This window comes from Felis catus, chromosome B4, assembly GCF_018350175.1.
Source record: "Felis catus isolate Fca126 chromosome B4, F.catus_Fca126_mat1.0, whole genome shotgun sequence".
NCBI classification, from domain to species: Eukaryota; Metazoa; Chordata; class Mammalia; order Carnivora; family Felidae; genus Felis; species Felis catus.
The window spans coordinates 36177535-36203889 of NC_058374.1; the positions used below are offsets into that span (position 1 = coordinate 36177535).

Here is a 26355-nt window from a genome sequence, read left to right on the forward strand (position 1 = left end):
GGAGCAAACAGTTGTGTAAATACTTAATTATGACATGTGCTCTTTTTTTTCTTTTTTTGGTTCAAGGGTGTACAAAAAACTATGGGAGCAACAAAGAAGTTGAGATTATTTATCCCTAAAGGAATGAGAAAAACTCATAGTTCTGAAGACAACTATTAGCTCAGAGAGGGGGAAAGACACTTTAGGGAACCCATGTTTGTTATTTGTGGTCTAGGAGATTTTGAAATTAATCCACAGGATTATGAACAAAAAGAAGATATAGGGGCACCTAGGTGGCTCAGTTGGTTAAGTGTCCAAGTCTTGATTTCAGCTCAGTTCATGATCTTGCAGTTGGTGAAATCGAGCGCCACATCGGGCTCTGTGCTGTACGTGTGGAACCTGCTTAGGGTATTCTCTCCCTCTCTCTCTGTCCCTTCCCTGCTCATACATGCACACATGAGTTCTCTCTCTCTCTCTCTCTCTCTCTCTCTCTCTCAAAATAAATAAAATTAAAATATATATATATATATATACATATATATATATAAATTTAAATGGCCAAAAAGCAGAATAAGTAATTCCTATTTATATTTATTATTACTGATAACTTTTCCTGCTTCCTAATTTTTTTTAATGTTTATTTACTTTGTTAAATCTCAGATTAAAGGAACTTTCCCCTGAAATAAATAAAATTAGGAAATTAGTATGTCATGAAAAAGATTCCATCTGGCCTTTCATGAACTTGAGGCTAGTAGCAGACCTAAAGTTTCTCATTTGGATAACGACCTCTGTGGAGATTAGGGAGGCCTAATGACATAACATGCATTTGTTTTAAATAAAAACTTTTTAAAAGATAAATCCATCCTTTTCTTTTGAAGTAATAAATGCTAGTGTATGGTTGGAGATACATATTAACTTAATCCAAATTAGTATAATGCTTTAGTTGAGAGATTGTCTTTGTGGTTGTTGTTTCTGACATTAACTTTACAATGAAGATAATTTATTTAGAAAAAAGAATTGTTTTTACTTCACAATATTTAGGTTTTCTACTGTTTCTCACAAAATGTTCATGAGTATTAGTCACCCATAAAATAGAAACTGCTTCTCATCTACTGTGAACCTTCCAGTATTTTGAGATCATGGGATCAGTGATTTGTGAGGTGCAGTAAAGCTATGTCATATGAAAAGAACCAGACCGGGGGGCCAAAGATAACACCGCTATGTAGACTGTCCGTGGCCAGTGAAGATTTTGTTTTACAAGATTGTGTCCGTGTTTGGTCAGTAGAGCTAAGGCAGAAGGTGAATGAAAGAACACTGCTTTAAAGGCATTAAAGAACATTATGAAGGAAAACATTTTTAGTGCAAAGCCTTCCAAATGGGGTAGAGGTACAGAGTCAGCGTACAGCAGCCAAACAGAGCTTGCGTTTCCCATATGTGGCTGCCAGAATATGGGCAGTATGATTGCTGTCCTAGCATTCACTGCCATAAAAATACTGCCAATACTAGAAATCTCAGATTCCTCTTTGTTTCCTCCCTCTCCCTTCCTTCCTTCTACCCTCATTTCCTCCCACCCTCCCTTCCTCCCTCCCTCCCTCCCATCTTTCCTTTTTTCCTTTTTGAGAGTCCATATCAAACTTGTTTTTAAAAAAGGCTAATTCCCATCTCTTAAAACCAAGCCTACACCTCAAACATAAAAATTGTTTCAATCTTTATTTACTTCATTTGTAAGGTGGGGGGAGGAGCATATTTTAGAGAAAACAGATTGAACCAGTAAAAATGACATTGACTAAGTCATTTTGCCTTGTTAGACCACACATTCCTCATTAGTGAAATAGGTTGTTGAACTGCACACTTCTTAGCTGCCTTCCACCTCTAAAACTTCATGATTCTAACTTCTGATTTTTTAACTACCTGGTGATCTTTCAAAGGGTAGGAGCTGGGTGTGCAGACTTACCACCAAATACCAGTGACAGGTCATCGTCAACGTGGCCAATCTTACAGAAAGATTCAAGAAACATGGTATTTGAGCAAAGTCTCAAAAACAAGCGTTTACATCGATTAGATGTTGGTCCTTACATTGGGGTTATTATTCCACTCATTTGGAAAAGACTTGGTGAAAGGAATGGGGTTTGAAGGAATTTTAAATTTTGGTTTATCCTTAACTGCGCAGAAGAGATTTATGTAATTTACACTGCCACATTTCCGTAGCTTTCCTAGTTAAAAAAGGGAATTTAAATGCCTTCTTTGCTGCATTCTAAGAAGCATATATCCCTTTGCTTTTGAATGAAATTATTAAAGAGGGAAAGAGAATGGGGCGCTTGGTGGCTCAATTGGTTAAGTGTCCAACTTCAGCTTAAGTCATGATTTCACGACTTGTGGGTTCCAGCCCCGCATTGGGCTCTGTGCTGACAGCTCGGAGCCTGGAGCCTGCTTCAGTTTTTGCATCTCCCTCTCTCTCTCTGCCCCTCCCCTGCTCGCGTGCTCTCTGTCTCTCTCTCTGTCTCTCTCTGTCTCTCTCTCTCAAAAATTAACATTAAAAAAAAAATTAAGGAGAGAAAGAGAAGAGAGCATTACCAAATCAGATATCCTTCTCATGCCTATTTAAACTTTACCTATGTAATTATGAATTATCTACTTCCTAACTATATGGAAATATGCCTTATATTTTGAAGTTGCACAAATGTTAGCATGAATCCTTATTAGACGACTGCACACCACCATTCATGATTTGGAGTTGAAAGATATTTAGGGTAAAACATGGGACAGATGATATGTGGCTTAAAAGAACATCCTGTATAGAAATACTTGTTAGGAACATAAACCAGATGAGGTAAATCCCCAAAGAACATCCAGAATGAACTAATGCTCCATGCTAATACGAATCCAAGAGTGCATTTAAGGACCTTTGATATTGCCTCTAATGACCTCTGAACTACACTCTTAAATTTTTATCAGCTTTCAATTTTTCTGCTGAAGAAATTTAAAAAGAAGAAAATACCATTATCAGATATAATCAGCTTGCTCTCTTTGTCATCTGTGTGTACCTACATATTCAGACATGAAATCTAATGGGGGAATTTTTACTTTCCTTAATCTTGCATGCAGAATTAAAAAGAAAGTGGAAGATTGTTGCTTAAATAGATAGGTGAAGGCAATATTACATTGCCTGTTGCTTCAAACAGTGTTTTTTTTTCAATTGAAATTTTCCAAAGCTTGAGATAGACCAGGACAGTAGAGTTTTCAGCAAAATTTCACAACTGTGCTATTGAAAGTCCTGCATTAAATACGAAGAGGATTGCCAAAAAGATGAGTCGTTATATCACACATTCTAGATGTCATTAGAATATTTTAGAGTAAACTTCAACGTGTTCTTTCTAGCCTTTACTCCACTTTTGGGTTACTTACCTCCAGGAGGGATGTAGAAACAGTTGAGTTGAGCTTCATGCACCAAAGTGCCCTTAAACTTCGCCTCTGACTCGGCAGAAGGGTGCCTGGGAAGCGGCTGGTATGCAGGCGCAGCAGGCTGAACAAAGGCTCGAAGCATGGTGGATGTCCAGATGTGGACTAATAGGTCAGTTTTTTAAAACAAATCTTCTCATGAGCTTTTCTCCTTGTAATTTCTTAAAGCCCAGAAGTCATTCCCATTTCATTGTTCTACAAGTTTACACCGCTGTATCACCTCGCAAATTTAGGTCCCGGTGATTCCTTTTTAAGTGTTAGAATTCAAGAAACCACACCTTCTTTTTTGGTTCTTTTCAACCTATTTTTTTCTGTCTTGCCTGCTGTACTCACTGCCTACATAAGGACGGGCCTCTCCCCCAGTGGCTGTACAAGAAAACTGGGATTGAAATGTGAAGTTAATGGTTTCTGTCAGCCTGTCAGCTCATCACCTCCCTGAGGCATGTTGATCTCTGGTTTTTATATATCAGCACGAGCTGCTTTGATATAGCCTCTTGTGTGGAAGAGCGATAGTTTTGTCCAGGGGTTGGGAGACCTTGGGCCTAAGAGGCAGAAAACTTCAGTTGGAATGTGCACGTTCATGTAACTGTTGGCCCTTTCCTGGTGGAATGCAACTCAAGTTGCGAAACTATTTTAAGGAGAAAAAAACTTAGGTCCAGTTCTACATTTTATCTCAGTGTTACCCTTCAGTAGCCAAGACTGTTAGGCGGTCTGTTTTTTTCTCCACCAACTAGTTAAATTTTATGTTTAAACTAAGTATTAACTGGGATGAAAAGTGCTATTTCAAAATGATCCCATTTTAATTTTGAAGTCCCGTTGTTTTAGAGATAAATGGTCAGGTCCTAAAGAAACCTCCACCATGTCTTAAATAGTCATTACAGACCTGATCTTCCCTTCATTCTGCTTTGGCATCTGAAAGATGTTTTCATAGCATTTTTCCTTCCTAAATCTACATTTCAGTTACCTCATGGTAATGACATTGTCAGACTGCTTTTCTGTTTGTATCAACAGTTTCCTTGGCATCTAACTCTTATGAAAACCTAATCCTTATGTCAAATGCCACAAATGTGTAACATCAAACAAAAAAAATGACACTCAAAACATTTCTACTAATACATTCTACAGATGAGACACAAATGGCTGGTTTTCCTCTGCCATTGGGCCTGGAGTTTCTTAGTTGTGCTGTGTTTTTCTCCCCTGCTACCACCTTTCTCTTTTGATAGTTTTGGGAAACCCAGTCTCCAAGAAAAGGAAGGTTTCACTGTAATCAAAAAATAGACCAGGCTCCTAGTTTTATAACTACAGTTAAAACTGCCACAACACACAAATGTATTCAGATTTATTGTCGTTGAAGGTCAGTGACCTAATGCACTTTTGCTTACAAGGACACAAGGCTCAATGGGTGAGTGTATAGGAATCTGTGTAGGCAATCAGAATAGGACATTAGTGTGGATGGATTTGCAAAGAACCTTGAGTGAAAAGCTTTAAGATACACATTTAATGATCTTGAGATGAAAGAATTTCTTTTCAGTATTGAGGCTCTCTCAGCACATAAGCTTCAGAATTCAGATGTTCTTTTTTCAAAAGATTATCAATGTACTAAAGAGAAATATGTGTATGTATTTCTAGGAGGATAAAATGGTCCTGTTCAGGAAAATGCTGGAGGGTTTTTCCTTTTTTTTTTTTTTTTCCTCTTCACATGTAGGTAAGATAAAGATTCCTGGCACACTAATCATATAAAAAGTTTAAAACCTCATTGCCACCTTATGGCGAGTCAGTAATTCAGATTTATAGGGTTCCTTTTAAAAACTATATCTGTTTAAAATAGCACTAAAGAGACATTTCCTGAAGCTTTGTATCTGAATCATTATTGACAAGAAGCAGAAATCCCACACCGAGGCACTGGTCAGATGGGTGGGGAAAAGAAGTTGTTAAAATATCAGCTGTTTTAATGACCAAATAATATGTATATAATTAAATGTTTTGAACGTTTAAATTTTAAAGTTTTTCCTTTAAAAAAATATATTGTTATATTTTATTATAATTATTTGTAGGTGTAAACATTGTAAAAACTTAAAAACTCAAACATAAATTTATTTGATTTGTAATTTGAAGAGGGAAAATTAACAGATAAATTGGGAAAAGATATATTTATTGTCATTATATTAAAAATTCATAGTGTACTAGGAAAAAAATATATTGTTATTTTTCATTGCTCTATCGTAACATTGCTGCCATTTTCAATGAAGATTATTTAAATGTATCTGTAGTTAATGCATTATTTATATGATTAAAATACCACCAAATCCTTAACTAGATCTTTATAAATGTACTTTGGAACTGTTTAGCCTTTGCTATAAAAATGATGTAAATGGGCACATACTAAGGTATACAGTTTATTTGAAAATTGTTAGATGAATCCATAGCAGCTACAACTTACTACATTTTTCTTTCATTCCTAAATGATTAAGACATAGTCACATCTCATCTTTCAACAGTTGTAAGTATTCTGTACATTCTGAAGGCAGAGATTTGTTATTGAATTTTATTTTTTTCTGTACTCTTTCTTAACTTACAGCTTACAAAGCCAGTTTTTCAGTTAACATATTCCTGAGAGGAGAGAGATTTCTAGGCCTAATTTGTGCATCAGGTTTCTGAATACTTAAAGATGAAATACATATATAAATGTGCAGATGGAATCTAGAAACAATGATGCTTCAAAGCCAGGAGTTTAGTCTTCAGCCTGTATTCATTCATTTAAGAAGCATTTGCCAGATGCCCATTATGTTCAGGTACTATATTGTTAAGGGCAACATACTTTATTGGGGGTATGTATATGTGTCTGCGCACGCATAAGACCACTACAGATTTCTCTGTGGGCTTAGAAAATTCCAGTACTAGGTTTTCAAGCTTAAACTCCAGTGATTGGTTTCATTTATTTGTAAGTGTGTATTTTCTTCAAGATGGAAAGGGAATTTCTTTCCCTTTTGTAGTTTTGAAGGTGCTCATAATTTGTTTGATGTGTTTTTTGCAGTGTCCATTTATGGAATTTGGTTTTATGATAAGGAAGAATGCCAAAGAATTGCAGAGCTTATGAAAAAGTAGGTGCTGAAAGGCTAAGTATTTTTCAGGACATGATGCTTTTGTTTGTGTTTCCCAGTATGACTACACTATACTCTTAACAGAATATCTCCCTCACAGCAATCCTTTCCACAGTGGTTAGGAAAACATGTACTATTACTTAGATGAAAAACAGACATATTTTTACATTTTCACTAGATAAGATTCCTCAGTAGGTAGAACAGTTCACCTCATTTTTTTTTTTGCATGTGTGAAATATCGATGATATGAATTGTTCCAGATGGCAGTTTTCTTCAATATTTTACTCATTTGCAAATTAGCAGTTTTTTTCTTTGAAAAGCTATCAGTATAGCTGTCAGTAAAAAGAACACTCTGAGCCATTTTAAAGGCCGCTACACATCCTCTAAGATCTTCCATTTCCTTCCTGCCCTAAACGCTTTCCTTTAACTGCATACCCATGGTTATGGGAGGTCAGAATTTCCTCACATCTCAAATGCTGTTGAGTACGTAGACTTTATTTTCAATCTTGTTAGAAATATCTGGGTTAATATTAGTTTAGTGATCAGTAGACAGTCTTTTTTTTTTTTTTTTTGTAGCTAGTCTCTTTTTCTTTTAATCTCTTGATATGTTGTGGTTTGTCCCATCTGCATTTTGGGAAATTTAAATCACTGTCTGACTCCCACTCTTGGCTCCCCTGACTGCATTGAAAAGAAGGCCCAGGTAAGCATGCTGTCTATTCTGTGATTGGTTCTTGAGCCCCGACGCTGCTCACTGGGAGGCAGTTCTTTCCCTGCTTTATGGGGATGGTTTAAAGCCTCAGAATGAACTAAATTTCCTACACATGCCGTATCGCAGCCAGTGACTGGACTTCGCCAAACACACAGTATGGCTGCTGCCCGCATGGATTTGACAAAGCATCTCCATCTGTAAAAGAACCATTTTCCAATTTTAAATCCTGAGGCAAGGAAATGACTTAAAAGTGACCCCCCAAAACGAAATGTGGGGAACACTTTTTTATAAATAGATTTCTGAAAATCTAGCTTGTGATAGCTAATTGTAGGTAACCAGCTCAAGTTGCAGATGGTGATTAAGTGTGCTCAAACTGGTATTTACCACCATAACAACTAGTTCCTAACACATTCATGTTATTGTAAACTGTGCAATGGATAATAATAGCAGGATTTTATATAGATTAAAAAATACCCTGTGGCTCAGCCAAGAGGCCATGTTAAAATTGTTAGCATTCTGCAGTAATTACTTAACAGCTGGGGCAGGAAATTGATTGTTGACTAGCAATAAGCAGCTGATATGTGTGGATTCTGAGCCCTTCCTCAGTTAGAATTAAATCTCCCAGTAAATTCTCAGATCTCTTTTACCATAAATGACATGGCAGTTATAAAAATTTGAGCTGAAAGTCAAAGCACACAAAAGGAAAAGTATTTTTCTCAGTGTCACCTAGCACCACATAGGAACAATCTGGTCTCCCTTCTGTATTGTTTTCAGGAAAACAGAAGACACTCTACATTGCTCCATTTGTTTGTTTGTTTGTTTGTTGTAATGCCCCTCTTCTAGAGTGGAATCTTCACAGTTCATAAACTGCCAGAGGACTAGAGGATTTGAGTTGCTGGAATCAATTTTGCTTTGACTTCAAGGCATATTGAAACAAGGCGTGGGGGGGTGGAAATCTCGATATGCCATGCCGTTTGCTCAGTGTTTGAGAACTCTAAATTGGGTTTCCTCAGCAATTAATGAGTCCTGTCAAATGCTCTAAATGAGGAGTCAGCAAACTTTTTCTGAAAAACAAAACAAAACAAAAAAACAAGTATTTTAGGCTTTGTAAAGCCATAGTTATCTGTCACATCTGCTCAACTCGGCAGTTACTGTGCGAGGCACCTAAGTGATACAGTAACAGTGTGTCTGTTTGTAACTTTACATAACAGGTGGTGGGCCGGATTTGGCCTGTAGGACATAGTTTGCCCACCCCTACTCTGGATTCATTTATATACTCACTGTACTCAGGACCTCCACTCTTATTTTTCTTCTTTCAATTCCTAAGCAGTCTTACTTCTACTATGACTATAACAAGACAAAAACAACTGGGTGAGAATTGGATGGTTTTAAAAGACATTTGTGTTGAGTTCGTTTTTCTTCTGTGGATTCTCCCCTCTGTTTTTCTAGCCTAACTCAGTATGAACAGTTGAAAGCCCATCAGGGAGCTGGAGCAGGAAACTCCCCAATGATCCTAAATTCAGGAGAGGGCAAGGAAGTAGATATCTTGCGAATGCTCACCAAGGCCAAAGATGAATACACCAAGGTGAGTTTTTGTCTTCCCTTGTGAAACATACTTAAATCCTACAGTGGTAATATGCTTGTTGGGAAAGGCTTAGTGCTATTCCTTCCACCAAACAAAATTGTATGACAAGTTAAGTCTTTATTTGCTTTCAGCAGGATAAAGAAGACTGTTTGTTTTAAGTGGATTAAAAGGTAGCCTAAGAAATCAGCAGGCTTCATATATACAAATAGTACCCAATCAGAAGGTTTACTAGAAGACCCCATTTACAGTAGCAACTATTAATATAACATTCTTTGGAATAAAGGTAACAAGGAAAGGGCAAAACCTGTATGAAGGCATAAAAATAGACTTGACCAAATGGAAATATATGTCCTGATCTTGGATAAGAAGATGAAACTTAAAGCTTTCACTTCTGTTTAGTCTGTAAATTTTAGATGATTCCTAAACAAATAAAGACTGGTTTATTTTCTTCTTTTCTGGAGCCAGACATGTTGATTGTAAAGTTCATCAAGAAATATACAGGAAGAAAAGCAGCAGAAACTCTGACAAAGAAGGGCACTATTGGGAGAGAAGGGGCAGCAAACTCTGAATATTAAGGCATTAACACCTAAGCACATAAAACACTATGGTCTTGATGGTATCGATGCATAAACAGCCAGAGAGACCAATGGGACAGGTGAGAAAGTCCAAAATGACCCCCCATTAGGATGTCATTTAGGATGAAGATAAAGATGAAAATCTCAAATCAACTGTTTGAGTGGATATTTAAATAAATGAAATGGGAACAAATGGTAGCCATTTGGAAAAATACAAAATTGGATTTGTCCCTTATACCAGGATAAATTCCAAATTATTAGAAATTTGAATGTAAAAAAAAAACATTCAAGTACCAGAGGAAAATTTGTATAGATTTCTTTGTAATCTGGAAAGGGAAAATCTTCCTAACTATATCTTAAAACCCAAAAGCAATTAATTCAGTTATATAAAAATAAAAAAAATAAATGTTTTGCCTGGTTTTAAAAAGTGGAAAGATATATAAAACTGAGAAACATTTATATTTAAGCAACAGGAAGAGGGTTAATTTCCCTATTTTATACACTGCTCTTATAAAAATTGAGAAGTAAAAGATTGACACTCTCTAGAAACATAGGAAAAAAGAAAATTAGGGAAAAAGGATAATTAAAACCTAGGATTTGGAAACCAGCTGAAATAATGTACATAACTGAATATCATAATGTAATTACTTAGAAAAGAAATTAAAGTGACTTCAGAGCCCCATATTTGGACCCTTAGTACATTATATTTAAAGGACATAAGGACCCTTAGAGCATTATATTTGAAGGACAAAAAGAACTGCAAAGAAATTGTAAACTTCATTCAGTGGTTTTATTGTTAATAATAACATTGGCATTGTAATTTTTTTAGCTGTCATGGATATAATAAATGAGTATGTTTATGTGCTCAGAACAAAACCTTTCGTATAAGAGAAAAATAATAAGTTAAAGTCATATAATGTTAAATTTTAAGTAAAGTGTGAGAATTAGTTCATATTTGGTTTCTTAAATATGTAGTTACTAACTTCTACCCTGAAGAGACCTAGAGATAAGTGACAACCCAGTAGCAATAAGCACCCCTGGCCCCAAGATTATTGTTTCTAAATACTGTTCCCTCCTAGAAGGTATCAGGGCTCTTTGAAGAAATTCCCAATTCCTATATCCCATGTCTGGGATAGGAAAATATGTGAAAGGGGCACAGAAGTCAACGTGAAGGGACCGCTAACCAAAACATCAAATTCTAACATCAACAAGAATGACTACAATGGATTGAAACACATTGCATATATATAATCTGTGAGTTCGTGGTGATGAGAGAGCAAGCAGACTAAAAATATAAAACAAAACAAAAAAATAATTGTTGGCTATTCTTGGAGGTATTAGGACGCCAAGTCGTTCCTCTGATAATTGGTAGTTTATGGGAAGGAATTAAGCATTTACCCTGCCTGCCCAGCAGGGACCAATTTTCAGAGTAACCGCATAATCGTGGTTTAGGAGGGAAAGTTCTCAACCAAGAATTCCAGCTATTAAATGTAGATGAAGTGATAGAACTTAAAATCACCATAGTAAAATAAGTGATTCAAGCAATTGTCATTAGTAATGTTAATATTATGAGAAAGTTTGATGGAAACTTGACCATGGAAGGATCAATCTGCCACCATCTGAATCCACTGATCAGTGCCTTTAAAAGTCAGATAACCAGACATCACGTGCCTCCTAATGTGATATAATGTGAAACAGAAACATGTAGCACCACTTCGAAATGTTCTTACATGTCATTAGATCCTGAATCTAAGTCTTGAGCTTTCTTAAACTTTATAGTTTACAGAAAATGAAAGGGAAGAGGGGGAAAGGGCAGGTAGAAAACAACTTAAATGACACAACAAGGAAGCTCAGAAAAATCCTGAGGGGAGGGTACATAGTAAAGGACAACAGACCGAATTTCTTTAGCATGCCTTTGACTTGATGGTTGACCTTCTCTTGATTGTTGGACTGTGGGCTACTTGAGTACTAAGAACATCCTTCATTTATCTTCAGAACCTTCAGAGCTCCCAGCACATAGGTGCTAAATAAATGATTGTTGAGGGAATGAATACAAACGAATATGAATCTGAATTAACCACAGTTTCGTTATCCTTCGATTGGAGGGCCTGGACAGAGGATTCTTTAAAATGCCAGATTCAGTCAGTAACAACTATTTCTGTATTAGTTTTGTGTTTTGCTTAATTCTTTAACAGCCATTGAAAGATATCCTAATGACTTGGCAACTGTCAACTCATTATACTTTACTAATTGCACTATGTTAGGCACACCAAAGATTAATCTTAAAAGGTGACATTTTTGCCCTCTGGTAACTTAGGTTCTATGAGGACAGCTTAACGATGGCCAATAAATAATGAATGCAAATATTGAACAAAAATTATTTTCTTCTCCCTCCCTCCTCTCAACACACACACACATATGCATACACACACATACACACATTCACATACACAAACACATATATTGTGTTATTTTTCTTTTATGATGTTTTGACATCTTAAAAGTCTTCTGGTTGGGGACAGAATCCTCCTCCTTGGGCTAGCCAATTCTTAGAACTAGCAAAGGGCCCAGTCAGAGGATGCCTCTGACATGCACACTAACCAGTCTAGAGCCATCCCTCCTGGATCTGGCCCCAGCACCCCAGGAGGTAATATTCCTCTGCCTTAATCATTTCAGAGCCAGGTTAGGCTACTAGGAACCACCCTGTAGTGTAGAACATACTGCAATTATCCAAACTAGCCAGTCCTAAAGTACAGAAACCCCAGCAGAGGCTCTAGTCTTGGCTTTCCCTTTACTCCCGCTTTCTGCTCCCTGCCCACCCTGAGGCTGCCCCGTGTGGCCCTGTGGGGCGTCCTGTGCCTCCTGTTTCTAGGACCTTTGAGTGTAATTTTGTTTCCTGAGCCTCTCCGTTGTCTCCTCTTATAGCTGCACCTGACTGTCTCATCAAAGGACACAGAACACACACAGAGAAACACTCATACGTGGTTTTGGAGATGTCATGTAGGCTATCACTTTATACTGTACCTACAACTTGCAGTGTTTCCCCTCACTTCGTTTGCCCTTCAGAATCTACATATCCTTCAAAGCCCAGTTAAAATTCCACTTTTACATGGAATTTTCCCATATCTCTTCGTTCAAATTAATTATTCTTTCTACTGAACTCAGCAGTCTGTTACTATTTAGAACTTATTTTGTTCTTCCTCGTTTGTTACCTTTAAGTCAACTTCTACCACTATAAACTTGTTGAGGTCACAGGCGCCAGGGTGGCTCAGTTGGTTGAGCATCCGACTTCGTCTCAGGTCATGATCTCACGGATTGTGAGTTCGAGCCCCACGTTGGTCTCTGTGCTGACAGCTCAGAGCCTGGAGCCTGCTTCGGATTCTGTGTCCCTCTCTTGCTCTACCCCTCCCCCACTCATGGTCTCTCTCTCTCTCTCTCTCTCTCTCTCTCTCTCTCTCAAGAATAAATTGAAAAAAACATTAAAAAAATAAAAAATAAAAATAATAAACTTGTTGAGGTCAGAACAGTGTTCTATTCATCATTATGCCCCCCATATTGGTTGTTATAGTGTTGACATGAGGTGCAGATGTTTAATCAGCGTATAGACTTGCTTTTCTCTAAACCCAAATACATGTTATATGCATAATGTTAATTGCTCCAACTGTGTGATAAGCAGAAGAAATTATTCCTTCTGTCATTAACAGCCAGTGATGTAACCCAGGAGCACCTGAATCATCACATTACTTCTCTGGTCTAAATTCTTCCTGGTTTCTCGTTGCCTGGTATATGAACCTTTGGACTCTCCAAGGATTACATAACATAGCCCCAGTTTATTCTTCTAATCTCACTACCTTCTACTCCACCACCCCCCACAAATATTTGAAACTCCTACCAGAGTAACAGTGTCACTTCCTGCAAGTGTCTTCATGCCTTCTTCCCATGCTGTCCCCTCTCCTTCTTTACCTGCCAACGTATGATTAGCCCTTCACGGCCCATTTCAAATGGTCTTTGTCCATCCTGTTATTTCTGATCTATGCAACCTGATGTATATGCTCCTCTGTAAACTTCTGTTGCATTGTGTAAACCTGCTTTATATTTGCCTGTGTTTGTGTTACCTCCTCTCCCACACACAGACATTTCAGAACATGTGGAGATCATGAGTAAAATGGCTGTGAGGTACAGGAAAGGGGGAACACAGAGGCAAAAGAGAAAGAAAACAAGATTTCCCTCGGACTTCTCGTGTGAGGAAGTGCCTCTCCCATCACCAGGAGTATTCAGGAAGAAACCACATGATGACATACCAGGATACTAGAAAAGAATCTCACTTCTCTGGGTAGGGATTAAACTCAGTGATTTCTGGGATGCTTCCCAACTTTAAAATTACTCAATTCTTGAAAATCCCAAAAATTAAGAGGAGGAAAACTTTTGAGCTAGAGGTACATGATGTTGGTAAAGTGAAGCCTACTGACATCAGATGCAACTACTTACATGAAGTTAATAAAATAATTTAAAAACCTTATTTTGGCCAATATTTTATATTTTTTCCCCTAAGCAACAACTTTCTGTGAATCTGCTGTAAAGTAGCATGATGTTAATTTGAGCTTCATCTCTTTTTACCTCCTATTAGACTTCTAGCTGATATGCAAATGAGCAATACAGTAAAACCACCAACGCTCAGTAAGAAAAAGAACCAGGGCCAGAAAGGATCCTTGGCTGCATAGTTAAGTTCTGAGTGTGCAGAAATGGACTATGTTGTGTTTTGTGGTTTAAGGCAAGAATTAATAAGTCTCTTTTAATATACTGTGATTTATTTATAAAATTAAAGAAATTACTAAGTGTCGTTTGATGTTCAATGAGGAAAAGTCAAAAAAGTAGAAAAGGGAAATAAAAAATATCCATAATCCTATAACCCCAAGATGTCTACTTTTAACGCTTTCAGTATATTTTCTTCCAGGCTTTTCTCTTGGCATGGGTACATATGTTTGTGTGTTTGTGTGTGAGAAAATGAGATCATGTGACATAGTTTTTAAGGCTTTAAAGAAGTGCCTCAGGATCTCTATGGAGAATCCATTATGCACTTTTTCCAGCTCTGTGTTTTTTTCCAAGTATCATAGAGTTATTTGGGTCGAGAGAAGCATAGAAAATTAAACAGCTGGAAAATGAGCTACGAACTATTGAGGCAGATGATGTTTAATTCTGAGCAATTTGATAAAGAACAATTTTTACATGAAAGCAAGGCTTCAGTGATGGATAGGTAGTGACACAGAAGACAGCTTATAGCAGTTTTACTTAGAAAGGCTATCTGGGGCTTATGCATAGCAAGAAACAGCAGCTTCTTGGCCCATGCAGATATGTGTATAGCAAAGGTGGGGGGGAAATCTGTTTTTCTTTGCTTGAATTCAAGGTCCCTGAACAGAGGGGATGAAAAAGTACAGACACGGTCATTCATTGAAAGTAATCTGAGTGTCCTCTTTCTTTTACATAGCAAGCAGAAGTTCTAGGCTTCCATGCTAACATTTTGTAAGTGACTCTATCTCAGGCTGTATTCTTGTCTTGTGTTGGTTATTGCCTTGGAAAGCCAGGCCAGTTGGTCCATGCAGCCACCAGCATTCACCTAAGAATTAGAAATAACATTTTTTGACTCAAAGGGATTTCACCTCCCAATCAATCTAGTGCCAAATACCCAAATTATTGATAGGATTCTTGGAAGAAAATAAGTCCTATGTACAATTAACTTTACAAACCCAAGTGAACATGGTGGTAATTGACCCCATACTCTTACATCCTTGAATTAGAAAATACAACCCAATAACTGTAAAACACCTTAGATTCTTGAGGGACAAGAGTGTCTTTATAGCTCATTCCATGTCAGGGACAGTGTGAGATATTTTCTGGCCTGAGGCCTTGACAGTTGAAACTAGCAATTAGAATAGAAGGTAGTGGTTTTATGTTCAGTTTTATTTGGTGTTTCAACAAGGTAGATACTGACATCATTGCTGTATTCTTGGTGTTATAAATCCTACTGTGTTAGCAATTGCATGGTTGGTTAGATTAATGTATGATAATGATTCAGTATTTGAAATGATGAGTCTTGTCTCTTGTCTCTTTCTCTGTGAAATTCTAATTTGTAGTGAGTGGCTCAGAACACTCAGATTTGAATTATTCTGTTTATGTAAAACGTCATTTATTAAATAAAGATGATGTTAGCAGTTTTTAAATCAGTGGTTTGAATCAGCTTTACTTTTTGGTTTGTAGACGGAAAAGGTTAGTTACTTTGATAATGCAACTCCCCAGTTTTAAGTCAACTGCTAATGGGTGAATAAACCATACAGTTATCCAGACATGGCATTTAAAGAATTGTTTCTGGGGCACCTGGGTGGCTCAGTCAGTTAAGCGTCTGACTTCAGCTCAGGTCATGATCTCACAGTTTGTGGGTACAAGCCCCGCATAGGGCTCTGTGCTCCCAGTGCAGAGCCTGTAGCCTGCTTGGGATTCTGTGTCTCCCTCTGTCTCTGCCCCTCTCTGGCTCACACTCTGTCTCTTTCTCTCTCTCTCTCTCTCTCTCTCTCTCTCTCACTCACTCAAAAATAAATAAACATTAAAAAATTTAAAAATAATAAATCATTGTTTCTATCACTGTTTTCAATGAAAAGCATTAGACTCTCCATTTCTTTTTTTTCCACAAGTAAAAATCTTTATTATACCATGTTGAAAAGTGTGAAATAATGTAAACAGACAACAGTAAGCGTATGGTTAAGTAAGTGATACTCTCTCCATTTCTTTTGACAGAGAGCAAGTGAGTGTGTCCACATACTTGCATGAGCGGGGGAGGGGCAGGGGGGAGGGGGGGAAAGAAGGGGGGGAATCTTAAGCAGGCTCCATACTCAGTGCAAAACGTGACTTGGGGCTCAGTCTCACAATGGTGAGATCATGACCTGAGCTGAAATCAAGAGCCAGATGCTCAACCAACTGAGCTACCCAGGTGCTCCTAGACTCTGTATCTTTAAACTATTGCTTCTTAAGCATATCCATAGCCTTTCAAGCATCTAGGTATCTCAGAGTCTCTGGGTCTTGCAGACTGACACTGTTGGTAATATTTTTAGGGCATTGAAATTGTACAACAAAGAAAAATTAAATTGGATTTGACTTATACTCAAATATAGCTCATATCAGAGGAGATAAAGTAATTTTCCTTTTTGCACAAAAATTTATCAAAAAATAGCTACCAATTAGATAAAATAAAGAGCAACAAGTTATGTACTTTTAAAAAGATTAAAGCTTCTTTTTCACCAAAAATAAGGTTCTTTTTTCCATTTCAGTGTAAAACCTGTTCTGAGCCAAAACAGATAACCAGTTCATCTGCTATCTATGACAACCCCAATCTCATCAAACCAATTCCAGTGAAGCCTAGTGAAAACCAGCAACAGCGCATACCTCGGCCCAGCCAGGTACAAGTCTTGTGCTTTTCATTTGCCATGTCTCTCTAGAATTCTTAAAGAACTTTGACCCAGAGTATAGTCAAGGGAGAGCCTGGTACTATTCAAGGGTGCTTCAAGGTAAACCCAAGAAAGATTTCAAATTCAAGATTTTTAAAAAATTACTATTAATGTATTCTTCCTAGAAGCAGGTTGAAATTTTAATTTTGGCATTTACCATAATCTGTGCTCATCTCTTGTGGACTTGAACTCCTTAGATAATATATTTTTTAAAAAACAGCAAACTCGTAACATTGTCAGAACTGACAGGAATACTACCTGGCAGGTCCGTGTTCTTCTGAGGTAGATGGTTGGCTTCCCAAGGCTACTGAGGGAAGGACACCAAGGCAACAAGTCAGTTAAACATTTCTGAGCACTTCCACCATACTGGGTGTGGCGCTGGGCACTGAGTGTACAGAAATGGATTCCTGTTCTGAGGAGGGGCATACAATTCCCCTGTAGACCTGATGATTTGTCATGGCATTTGCATCTAAATATATAAGTATGATGGCATATTTTGTACATATATTTTTCAGAATAGTGCAGCATTAACAAAATTGCTACTCTGGAAGTCCCATTATTGATTACAAATGTGACGTGGCTATTTCTGTTTCCTATGGTTATTCCTCATTAAAGATTTGGTATTTTTTGTTTGTTTGTTTTTAAGGAATTCATTTAAATCAATTTTGAAAATGAATATAGAGCCAAAAGACATAAAGACTGGCTAAATGAAAGGCTCATGTTGATTTTTTTAAAAAATAAGTCTTTCTAATTATGTTTTAGCTTTCTTTTATTTTTGTTTGCCTTCCATGGAAATTTTTTTTAATAGAGAAACTGGAATATGTTGACTTTAGAATGAAGCTCATGTTTTCTTAGTCCAACAACACAGGAAGCAGCAGAAGGAGCAGGAGGTGATACAGAGCAGGAAGGAGGTAGCTTTGTGACTGATCGGGCCAGGGCACATAGTATGTATGCACATGATGATTGTTTTAAAGCTACTGGTATTTAGTTGAAAGGGTCAAGTTAGATTAGATGACTTAGATTTCTTTCCAGTCCTAAATTTATAATTCTACAAAAATCCTCACATTCCTGTGCATTCTTAGCATCTTCTTGTACTCTGCAGGGCTAGGCGGACTTCCTGTTGAAGAGATTATTTCCCTTTTAGTATATATAAGTTTGTACCATACTGGTCCCCTGTCTGTGAACCCCAAGCCCATCAAGGACCTATTTTATCAACAGATGCTAGAATATGACCATTATCTCAGGGGTGGTAGAGAAGAATACTGAAAATTTTTGACCTTAAAAGGAGGTCTTAAATTTGTAAAATTTACTATAATTATAGTTTTTTCATCCCTTCTAATTGATCCTATGTAAATAGAATAAATCATCAGTGAGGTTAGTTATGTTTCATAGCCCCCCTATATAACCAAATTGTCTATAGAACCATTTTCAGACATTTTTATTTTTTCCAGACCTTAGACCCTGAACCACAACACTTGTCCTTGACAGCTCTCTTTGGGAAGCAGGACAAATCTACATGTCAAGAAACTGTGGGGTCCCCACAGACCATCCGCCACCAGCAGCAGCAGCAGCAGGAGAAACTTCCGGTCAGGCAGGGGGTTGTACGCTCTCTCTCCTATGAGGAACCCAGAAGACACTCACCCCCCCTCGAGAAACAGCTCTGTCCGGCCATTCAGAAACTCATGGTCAGGAGTACAGACCTTCATCCATTGTCAGAGCTGCCTGAAAACCGGCCCTGCAAAAATGGCAATACCTGTTCTGCTGGGGAGGTTTTTCTGGGACCTGTCCAGCCAGGGTCTCCCCATAGCATTGGGACTTCCTGTCATGTACAGAGTGCTTCCAGAACTCAGAACCTGTTGGAGAAGCTTCAGAGCACCCCAAGGTCAGCGAACAAGTATGAGCCTAGTATACCAGCACCTGCTGGCTCAGCTGCCCCAAACCTCAGCACCACTCTCCCTGCTGCCACCCCCGGCGCTCCAGTAAGGGGACTGGTGCAGGCACAGGTGGGGTATTTCAATGGCTCCCTTCCACCTCAGACACCAGGACATCAGGCTCACGGAAAAGAGCAGTCAACACACCCGAGACCGACACTCCCCCTCTCTGGCAATCAGATGAGCAGCTCTGGAGTGATCTCCCCTCAAGAGTTACTGAAAAAGCTTCAGATTGTACAGCAGGAGCAGCAGTTGCACGCATCTAACCGGCCGGCTTTGGCAGCGAAGTTCCCCGTGGTAACCCAGAGCTCTAGGACAGGGAAGACCTTGGAGTCCTGGATAGACAAGACACCCAGCACAGAAAAGCAGACTCCTCTTTTTCAGGTGCGTGTCTACAGGGGTGGGGGCGTGGGGGCGGTATTGCTGCACTGCAGTGAAGCTTGGCATCAGCCTCTGTGCTCTAGGGACATTTCTGTGCAGAGCAGGGCGCCGAGCGCCATATCTGTGCATCTGATTATCACCATAACTTTCTGCCTGGAGAGAGCATCCTTTCTTTGCTTAGCCATCTGGGGGGCTTCCCGCCTTTTAGAGATACTTTATTTGTACAGTTAAATCTTCACAGTGTCGTAAGGCCTGACACAAGCACGTGAACACGGGAAACAACACGGACGTGCAGAGAACCCCCTAATCTTTGACCATGGATACTTACTGTCTGCTCTGAAATACTGTGAGATGCCAAACATTCGACCTTTTCTGATTATTTTAAAATCATTACTGTTTATCCATGTATTCACTAAATACCTCTGAGCACTTACTACGTGCCAGGCACCGTGCTTCCTGTGGGTACATACCTGCAGGTGTGTGATGAGTGATAAGGCATGCAGACTCACCACCTCAGAGGTGCAGGCTGGTTTTATTTCTATCGCTGGTATAGCTTAATGAAGATTGAGAGAGGAGTGAGTATGCCATCTAACTCCACACACACACACACACACACACACACACACACACACACACAAAGTGCCAGACAGGAGGAAATACTTTCAGAAATACTCTGTCCTTTGAGAAAGGCAGTTCTAAGTTTATCAGTAACTTGGAGCGGTGAGAAAACCACAGCTGTTTCATCACCTATGAGTAACATCTGGAGACCTCTGATTTTTTTTTTTCCCATTTGGATTGGTACAAATTCAGTGAAAAGGCATTGGGTTTAAAAGTTAGGACATTTCTTGGCGTTCCTGGGTGGCTCAGTCAGTTAGGCATCCGACTTTCGGCTCAGGTCATGATCTCACAGTTTGTGAGTTCAAGCCCCACATCGGGCTCTGTGCTGACAGCTCAGAGCCTGCAGCCTGCTTCAGATTCTGTGTCTCCCTCTCTCTCTCTGCCTCTCCCCCACTCATGCTCTGTCTCCTTCTCTCAAAAATAAATAAACTTTAAAAAAGAAAATTAAAAAAAATAAAAAAGTTAGGACATTCTCTCTGTTCATTAACAGATGTCAGCATTGGTCTTTTTGTCCTGCTTACAGGACCGTAGCTTACAACGGTTCCTCAAAAGTCCTTCACCTTTTTGAAAACAAAGATCACAGTCACATAGCGTAAGTCTTTGTATACATGAGAGCCTGAGTCAAAGTGTTGTTGATTATTTATGACAATCTCAAAGAAACGATTGTTACCCACCCCCCTCCTCATTTCAGTGCGATAGTGTCCCTTTCTTTGATACCTGCTTCTCTTGGTAGTTTAGATGGGACGCTAGAAAAGTTGGGGTTAATAGTTTGACATCAACTTCAGTGGGCACAATTCTCATTTCTCTTCAGTGCCCACGTGTGTGGAGAGCTGATCACGACAGTGTGCATCCGTCAGCCTGCACTGCATTCTCCTTAAGGGTGCCGGGACCTGCACTGTGGGTGGCATCTGTTCTAGCTCCTCTCCTCGCGATGGCAGATAGGGACAGTTAAAGAAAACAAACAACCTGCCTTCCTCCAGGCTTCTTTCTGCCCAAAAAGATACTGAGGGAGTATCTTTTTATAAGATACATAAAAGTCACAGCAGCTTCTAGACTATCAGCCTTTATGCCCCCTTCTCGTGAGTTCTTTTGGGGCATTTTTTCTCACCTGCCTTAGAAACAAATGAGAGCTAGCTGTAGGAGTCCATCAGACAGGGATAAAATGTCACTTGCATAACTGGAAAAGCTGTTGGAAAACTTGGTTTTAGGTGTTTAGCCAAGTGAGGTAGACATACTGTCTTGGACAGATAAGTCACTGGCAGTGCTGAGCACCACTGGCCCTTCCTGCCCCCGTACTTGAGCTGGATGCTCTCCGTGAGCTGGCAGATCCTATCAGGGAGGGACTAGGAGGGGTGAACCTAATAAGCATGTCTCCCTCCTAATGAGAAATCATGAGCAGGTGGAGAGAGGCCGGGAAGGTTCCTCCACGTAGAGAAATCAGGAATGGAAATGTGTGTGTGCCCCCAGCAAGTGTAACAACTCACGTGGGTTGCTGGACCTTTAGGTCAGAGTAGTGGCCAGTTAGCCCTGAGGAAGAGAAGAGCAGTCCTAAATGCATGCTGCAAAGTGATGGTGGTAAACTGCAGAAAATATTACTCAGAGGATGAGCTTTATATGCAGTGGGAACAATAGTCACAGCGGCAGACTGCCAGAGCAGCTTAGTGATGACAAAGGAAAATATGGAGACAACTGAGCAGGAGTCAGTCTCCTACAGGCTCCTCCACCTAGTGGAGTTGTGAGCAATTAATACTGAAACTCATTTATATCCATTCTTGCCAGCGAGGGGCCTCTTTATCTGTCTACCTTTCTTTTCAATGAGTTGCTACTTACTCCTGCCCTCTGTGTGTATTTGCTGTGAGCAGGCCATCTCACCTCCGCGCGTCCTTGCTACAGTGGCTCCTTCTCTGCTCATGTCCCCTATGGTGTTCACACAACCCACCTGTGCCCCACCAAAGGAGAGGGACAGTGGGCTCCTGCCTCTGGGAAGCCAAGAACCAGCTGCCACTTCCACCAGCCTCCTCCTGCCTCTGCAGACCCCAGAACCCCCTGCAGTCACCAGCAGCCCACTTACCAAGCTCCAGCTTCAGGAAGCACTGCTGTACCTCATTCAGGTAGGAGAGTCACATCGTCTCTCTTCTTCCCTTTCCCTGCTGACCTGTTGGTTGCCACTTTGAGATAAAGACTCAGTTAGCTAATGCCTACTTAGTACTCCCCAAGAATAAAAGGACCATGTAACAATTCAACCTAAACCTCAACGGCATCCATGCTCAGTTAGCTGGGTGAGATTCAAAATACTGGCTGTGGACTTTGGGTGTCTCAGACCATCAAGGATTTTGTAGTATTGACTAAGTCCTCCAAGCTGTCACCTGCCAGAAAAGAAAGAAACGTATACTGTGTAATTAAGCAGCCACTGGGAGCATTGTAGGTGCTGGCTGGTGCCCAGAAAGCTCACCATGGGGAAATGGAGGTGAGAGCCATCTTGAGTAAGTGGCAGCATTTAGGGGAAGGTTCACAAGGACTGTTGAAGGAGGAAAAAGGTAGGGAAGCAAGTAATGGCTGTGACTACTAAGGGCATATTTTACAAATAATTTTGAAACCTACTGATAGGACAGGATAGAAGGAGGGGACTTCTTTGTCAGCCATTTGTCTCACTTGGCTCGTGAGGTAACAACATAACAGTGGCCACATGTAGAGAGCTCTGTGCCGGGCGCTGTCTTAAATGCTTCACATATATTAATTCATTTAATCCTTCTACAACAACCCTATTATCTTTTCTATTTTAGAGACAAGGAAACTGAGGCTAAGTGACTGGCCTGAGGCCACAGCTAGGAAATAGCAGAGCTAGGATTCAACCGCAGTCTGGCTACAGAGTGCTCCTTCCTGCTGCACTGGGCTGGGGCCATGGTAGTAATGGGACTGCAAGGGATGGGCCTCCGGAGGCCGTTCAGCAGTCTACCAGGTGAAGCATACCCCAAAAATATATGCTAGGCCTTGAAAAGTGGAACACTTTTATCCAGACAGACTTCAAACACCTCAGTTAACATAGTTAGGTGTCTTTGATATAGTCTTTAAGAAAATTTTTGTGGTACTTTACTTAAGCTTTGGCAGACTTTCAGAGAGCTGGCTAGCACTCCACAGATGTTCCGTCCTAGTTAAAAAGCCTGTGGTCTCTGTTATTAAAAACATTTTTTAAAGGTCACGTATTTTGGAGGGAAGGGAAGGAGAGAGGGCTAGCAATCAGTGTCCAAGTGTGAAAGCAGAATAGCAGCCCACTAAAGATCAGCAACAAATGAGTTGCTGATCCATATAATCCATAAACAAATATCAGGGTAAAAATATTTCCCACCTTTTCAAGCCACTCATAAGTTCATGAGGACTTAGGACATCTATAAACTTCTTTTTTATGTGCAATAAATAAAAAAAAAAACTTAAATTGAGAAGTTTCACATTTTTTTTCTGGTTCATTCCATTTAAAAAAACATTGTTCCAAAGATCTTTGTACAGGAGCCAAGACTCCAGCAAAAGTCTAGAGCAGGCCCGGTACATTGCTAGGTAGAAAATTATGATCCGTCCACTCTCTGCATACACTTTACTTTTCCCCATGTAGACATCATCTTCCTGATGGACTCTTGGAAGTCACTCATGCAGACTGTTTTTAGTATTCGCCTGTTGGTAGGACACAGTCTCACGCACAGGGACTTTGTGGCTACTTTGTAGGAAAAACAGGGAGAAATCACTCTTTCATTGCATGAGAATAACACTATGTGCGTGGGGTGCCAAGAGGGAATGAAGGGGGAATGTGAAATGTGGGTGAATTGCTAAAGCTTTAAAGGATTTGAGTGGGAGGGAGAAGTCTCTAGAATTAAAAACAAAGAGCACCACTGATTAGACCCATGATTCTCCCTCAGTCCTAGCCAGGCAGTAGAGCCCAGAGACTGCCAGTCTAACTGCTGCCCACTCACCCAGACCAAAAACTTTCCATAATTAATGGGAGAATTATGCTAGTTTCGATGATATAAATGAAGCATGTTGCAAGTAAATCTTAACTAATGTTGAAATAAAGTGTGTATATTGTGGGAGACTTGGAGAACCTTTAAGAAGCCCCAGCTATCTCCTAACCAAAGAGACCACTGACCTGGATCATTGCCTCCCACTCCAGCCTTCTATTAGGACCTGTATCTTTTCCTGAAACAGACCCGGGCTTTTTTTGAGTGACCCTCATCCCATACTGCCATGTGGCTGGGCTGCCCATCCGTGCTGTAGGTAATGAGCACTTGCTACTTCTCATATGACTGTTGGACACCATCAGCTGACTCGGTCAGGCCTCCAGTCCCACTTAACACTCTCGTGTGCAGTGAAAAACCACCAGCCGTTGGAGCAGACAGGCAGAGAGGAGGGTCTGAGTGTCAGAATGCCAGTTTAGCTCCAAGACAGAGGAAGCCTTTGGTTCCTGCCAGCCAAATCACATTCCCTTGGGTCTTTTGATTTTGTTTTCCAGAACGATGACAACTTCTTGAATATAATCTACGAAGCTTATCTCTTCAGCATGACACAAGCAGCCATGAAAAAGACAATGTGAAAGCAAAACATTTTCAGACTGATTTTCAAGGTCCTGTGGCTCAAGATTCTTTCACGTCAGTGGTGTTACCCTAAATGTTTCCGCCTTTTTTAAAAGTATGTACGATATGAATTAAAACATTTCAGAATTTTTTTCAGTCAAGCTCTTTTTTAATCACATCCTTTGGTTACACCTTGTACTAAGAATCGAGCAGATAGAAGTCTTTTGCTCATATCACACAGTAAATTCCAAGCTTAAATTATTTTGTCCTTGCAGGCATGGGGCCAGTTCTACAAGAAGTAGCCTCTCAGTAGGAAGGACTGTTCTGGAAACTTGGTTTCTTTTTTATTAATAGCTCTGGTTATTCTTTGAACGCGGGGAGTGTGGTTTCCCTGTTGCTGAGCTCCTTGTGCTGTAGCGCATGCCAGCCACCAGGTGGCAGTGTCACCCCACATACTAACCTACGCGGACCTACCCTAGCCTTTGGAGGTTTTCTTTTACCAAAGTAAACGTTTCATTTGTAAAAATCCAGTTGGCATGTTTTCCCAAGGCTTTTGAAGGGAAATTATTTCTAAGGATATTTATAGCTAGCTTCTAGAGGCGAGTTGTTCTAGGAGTCCACAAATGGCCCAGATTTCCAGTAACACTTCGTTTATCCCAGCTCCTGTTATTTCTTTTGGACCTAACCAGCCGAATATGCCTGCCTATGCTTCCAAATGAACATTTTGTCATTTTTAGCAAAACATGCTGAGAAGAAGTCTACAAAAGATTTTAAAGCTTTCTCTTGGCCTCTGAAGAGAGGTGCTAGGTTCTTTAGGGGCATAATGACAAAGACTCTTCAAGCTACATAGCAGATTGATTTTATGTTCACAGAGATGAGGAGCTTAATCTTGGAGGGAGTCAGAAGAGCCCTTGCCAAGTTGTTAAGGCCCAGAAGTGTCGATATGGGAATTAGTCTCTGCTGAATATTAGTAATAAATAAAGCTTTGCATTTCTATAGCTCTTTTTATTCTTAGATCATAAAAAATCTCTAGAATGCTGTCCAGAAGACAGGTTTTATTTTCATTTTATAGGTCATATAGGAGGCATGGGAAAAATAGGTTTCCTGATAGCTTCTGATGCTAAGACTTGGGCTTTAAGCTGTGGACCTTCATGCAGGCACACCATCAGTAGTGTACCTGGGAATACCACTTCCCCTGCTCCTGCAGGAGTGTGCCTTTTCTTCTACAGAGAAAAGGTGGGCAGGAAAGGAATTGACTCTTATTACCCTTGTGATGTGCCATTCACTGGACTGAGGAATCTACTGTTACCCTCCTACGTTTAGGAAGGAAGGATTTCTTTCTTTTTTCTTTTTCTTTTTTTTTTTTTTTTGACATCTCCTACAATATCTAACACAGATGTAAACCCATGTGATGTTCTAACAAAATACTTGAAATTAATAATTGTGTATGTAATACCTCCATACTCTCATAAGGAGAATGGGGCAAGGGGAGAGACACACATGACCTATTATCCCGAAATCAGCGATTGTGCTCTCTTCTGCAACACACATACTAAAATTGGAACAAAATCAATGATATACTTAACCGCTTGCCAACCTTTTCTTTAAAAAAGTCTCTTTGATCTTAATTACATGTTTAGAGTTGCTTCTCTAACTAGAGAGAAATGAATTCCATTTTAAATGTTTTAATATATCTGGGGGTAGAAAATGGCTGATTTCTGAAATATTTATTTTTTTAACCTCAGCAATGAATAAATAGAACAGAAATATCAATTGCAGCACCTAACGTGAAAGGATGCACAGTGCTATGTGACAGAAGAAAGGACCTGGGCCCAGCAGGGTCAGACCTGCACTGCAGGCTTCACTCGGGACTTTTTAGGTCAACGCCACAGTGATCTGTTTTGAAAAGTAATAAATTGTCCATCCTTTACTGGAATGAATCACTTTAAAAGTGACAGGCCC

At 39.6% G+C, this 26355-nt stretch overlaps 2 protein-coding genes across 25 annotated transcripts in view; one reads left to right on the plus strand and one right to left on the minus strand.

The window, feature by feature from the left end:
• CACNA1C (calcium voltage-gated channel subunit alpha1 C) overlaps positions 1-3962 on the minus strand; it is a 753388-nt gene extending 749426 nt beyond the window's left edge. For 9 of the 24 annotated variants that reach the window (XM_045061171.1, XM_045061182.1, XM_045061168.1 and 6 more), the window contains exon 1: positions 3385-3960. In XM_045061171.1, coding sequence (XP_044917106.1) covers positions 3385-3523 — 139 coding nt within the window. In that variant the 5' untranslated portion in view covers positions 3524-3960. Of the gene's footprint in view, positions 1-3384 lie in introns of all 24 variants that reach the window. The other 15 variants (XM_045061185.1, XM_045061178.1, XM_045061180.1 and 12 more) reach the window with 4 other exon arrangements.
• Positions 1-24544, plus strand: part of DCP1B (decapping mRNA 1B) — a 58813-nt gene extending 34269 nt beyond the window's left edge. The window contains exons 4-9 of the mRNA XM_003988262.5: positions 6473-6539; positions 8698-8833; positions 16728-16856; positions 18356-19219; positions 21697-21945; positions 24333-24544. Coding sequence (XP_003988311.1) covers positions 6473-6539; positions 8698-8833; positions 16728-16856; positions 18356-19219; positions 21697-21945; positions 24333-24413 — 1526 coding nt within the window. The 3' untranslated portion in view covers positions 24414-24544. The remainder of the gene's footprint in view (positions 1-6472; positions 6540-8697; positions 8834-16727; positions 16857-18355; positions 19220-21696; positions 21946-24332) is intronic.
• The last annotated feature ends 1811 nt before the right edge of the window (positions 24545-26355 follow it).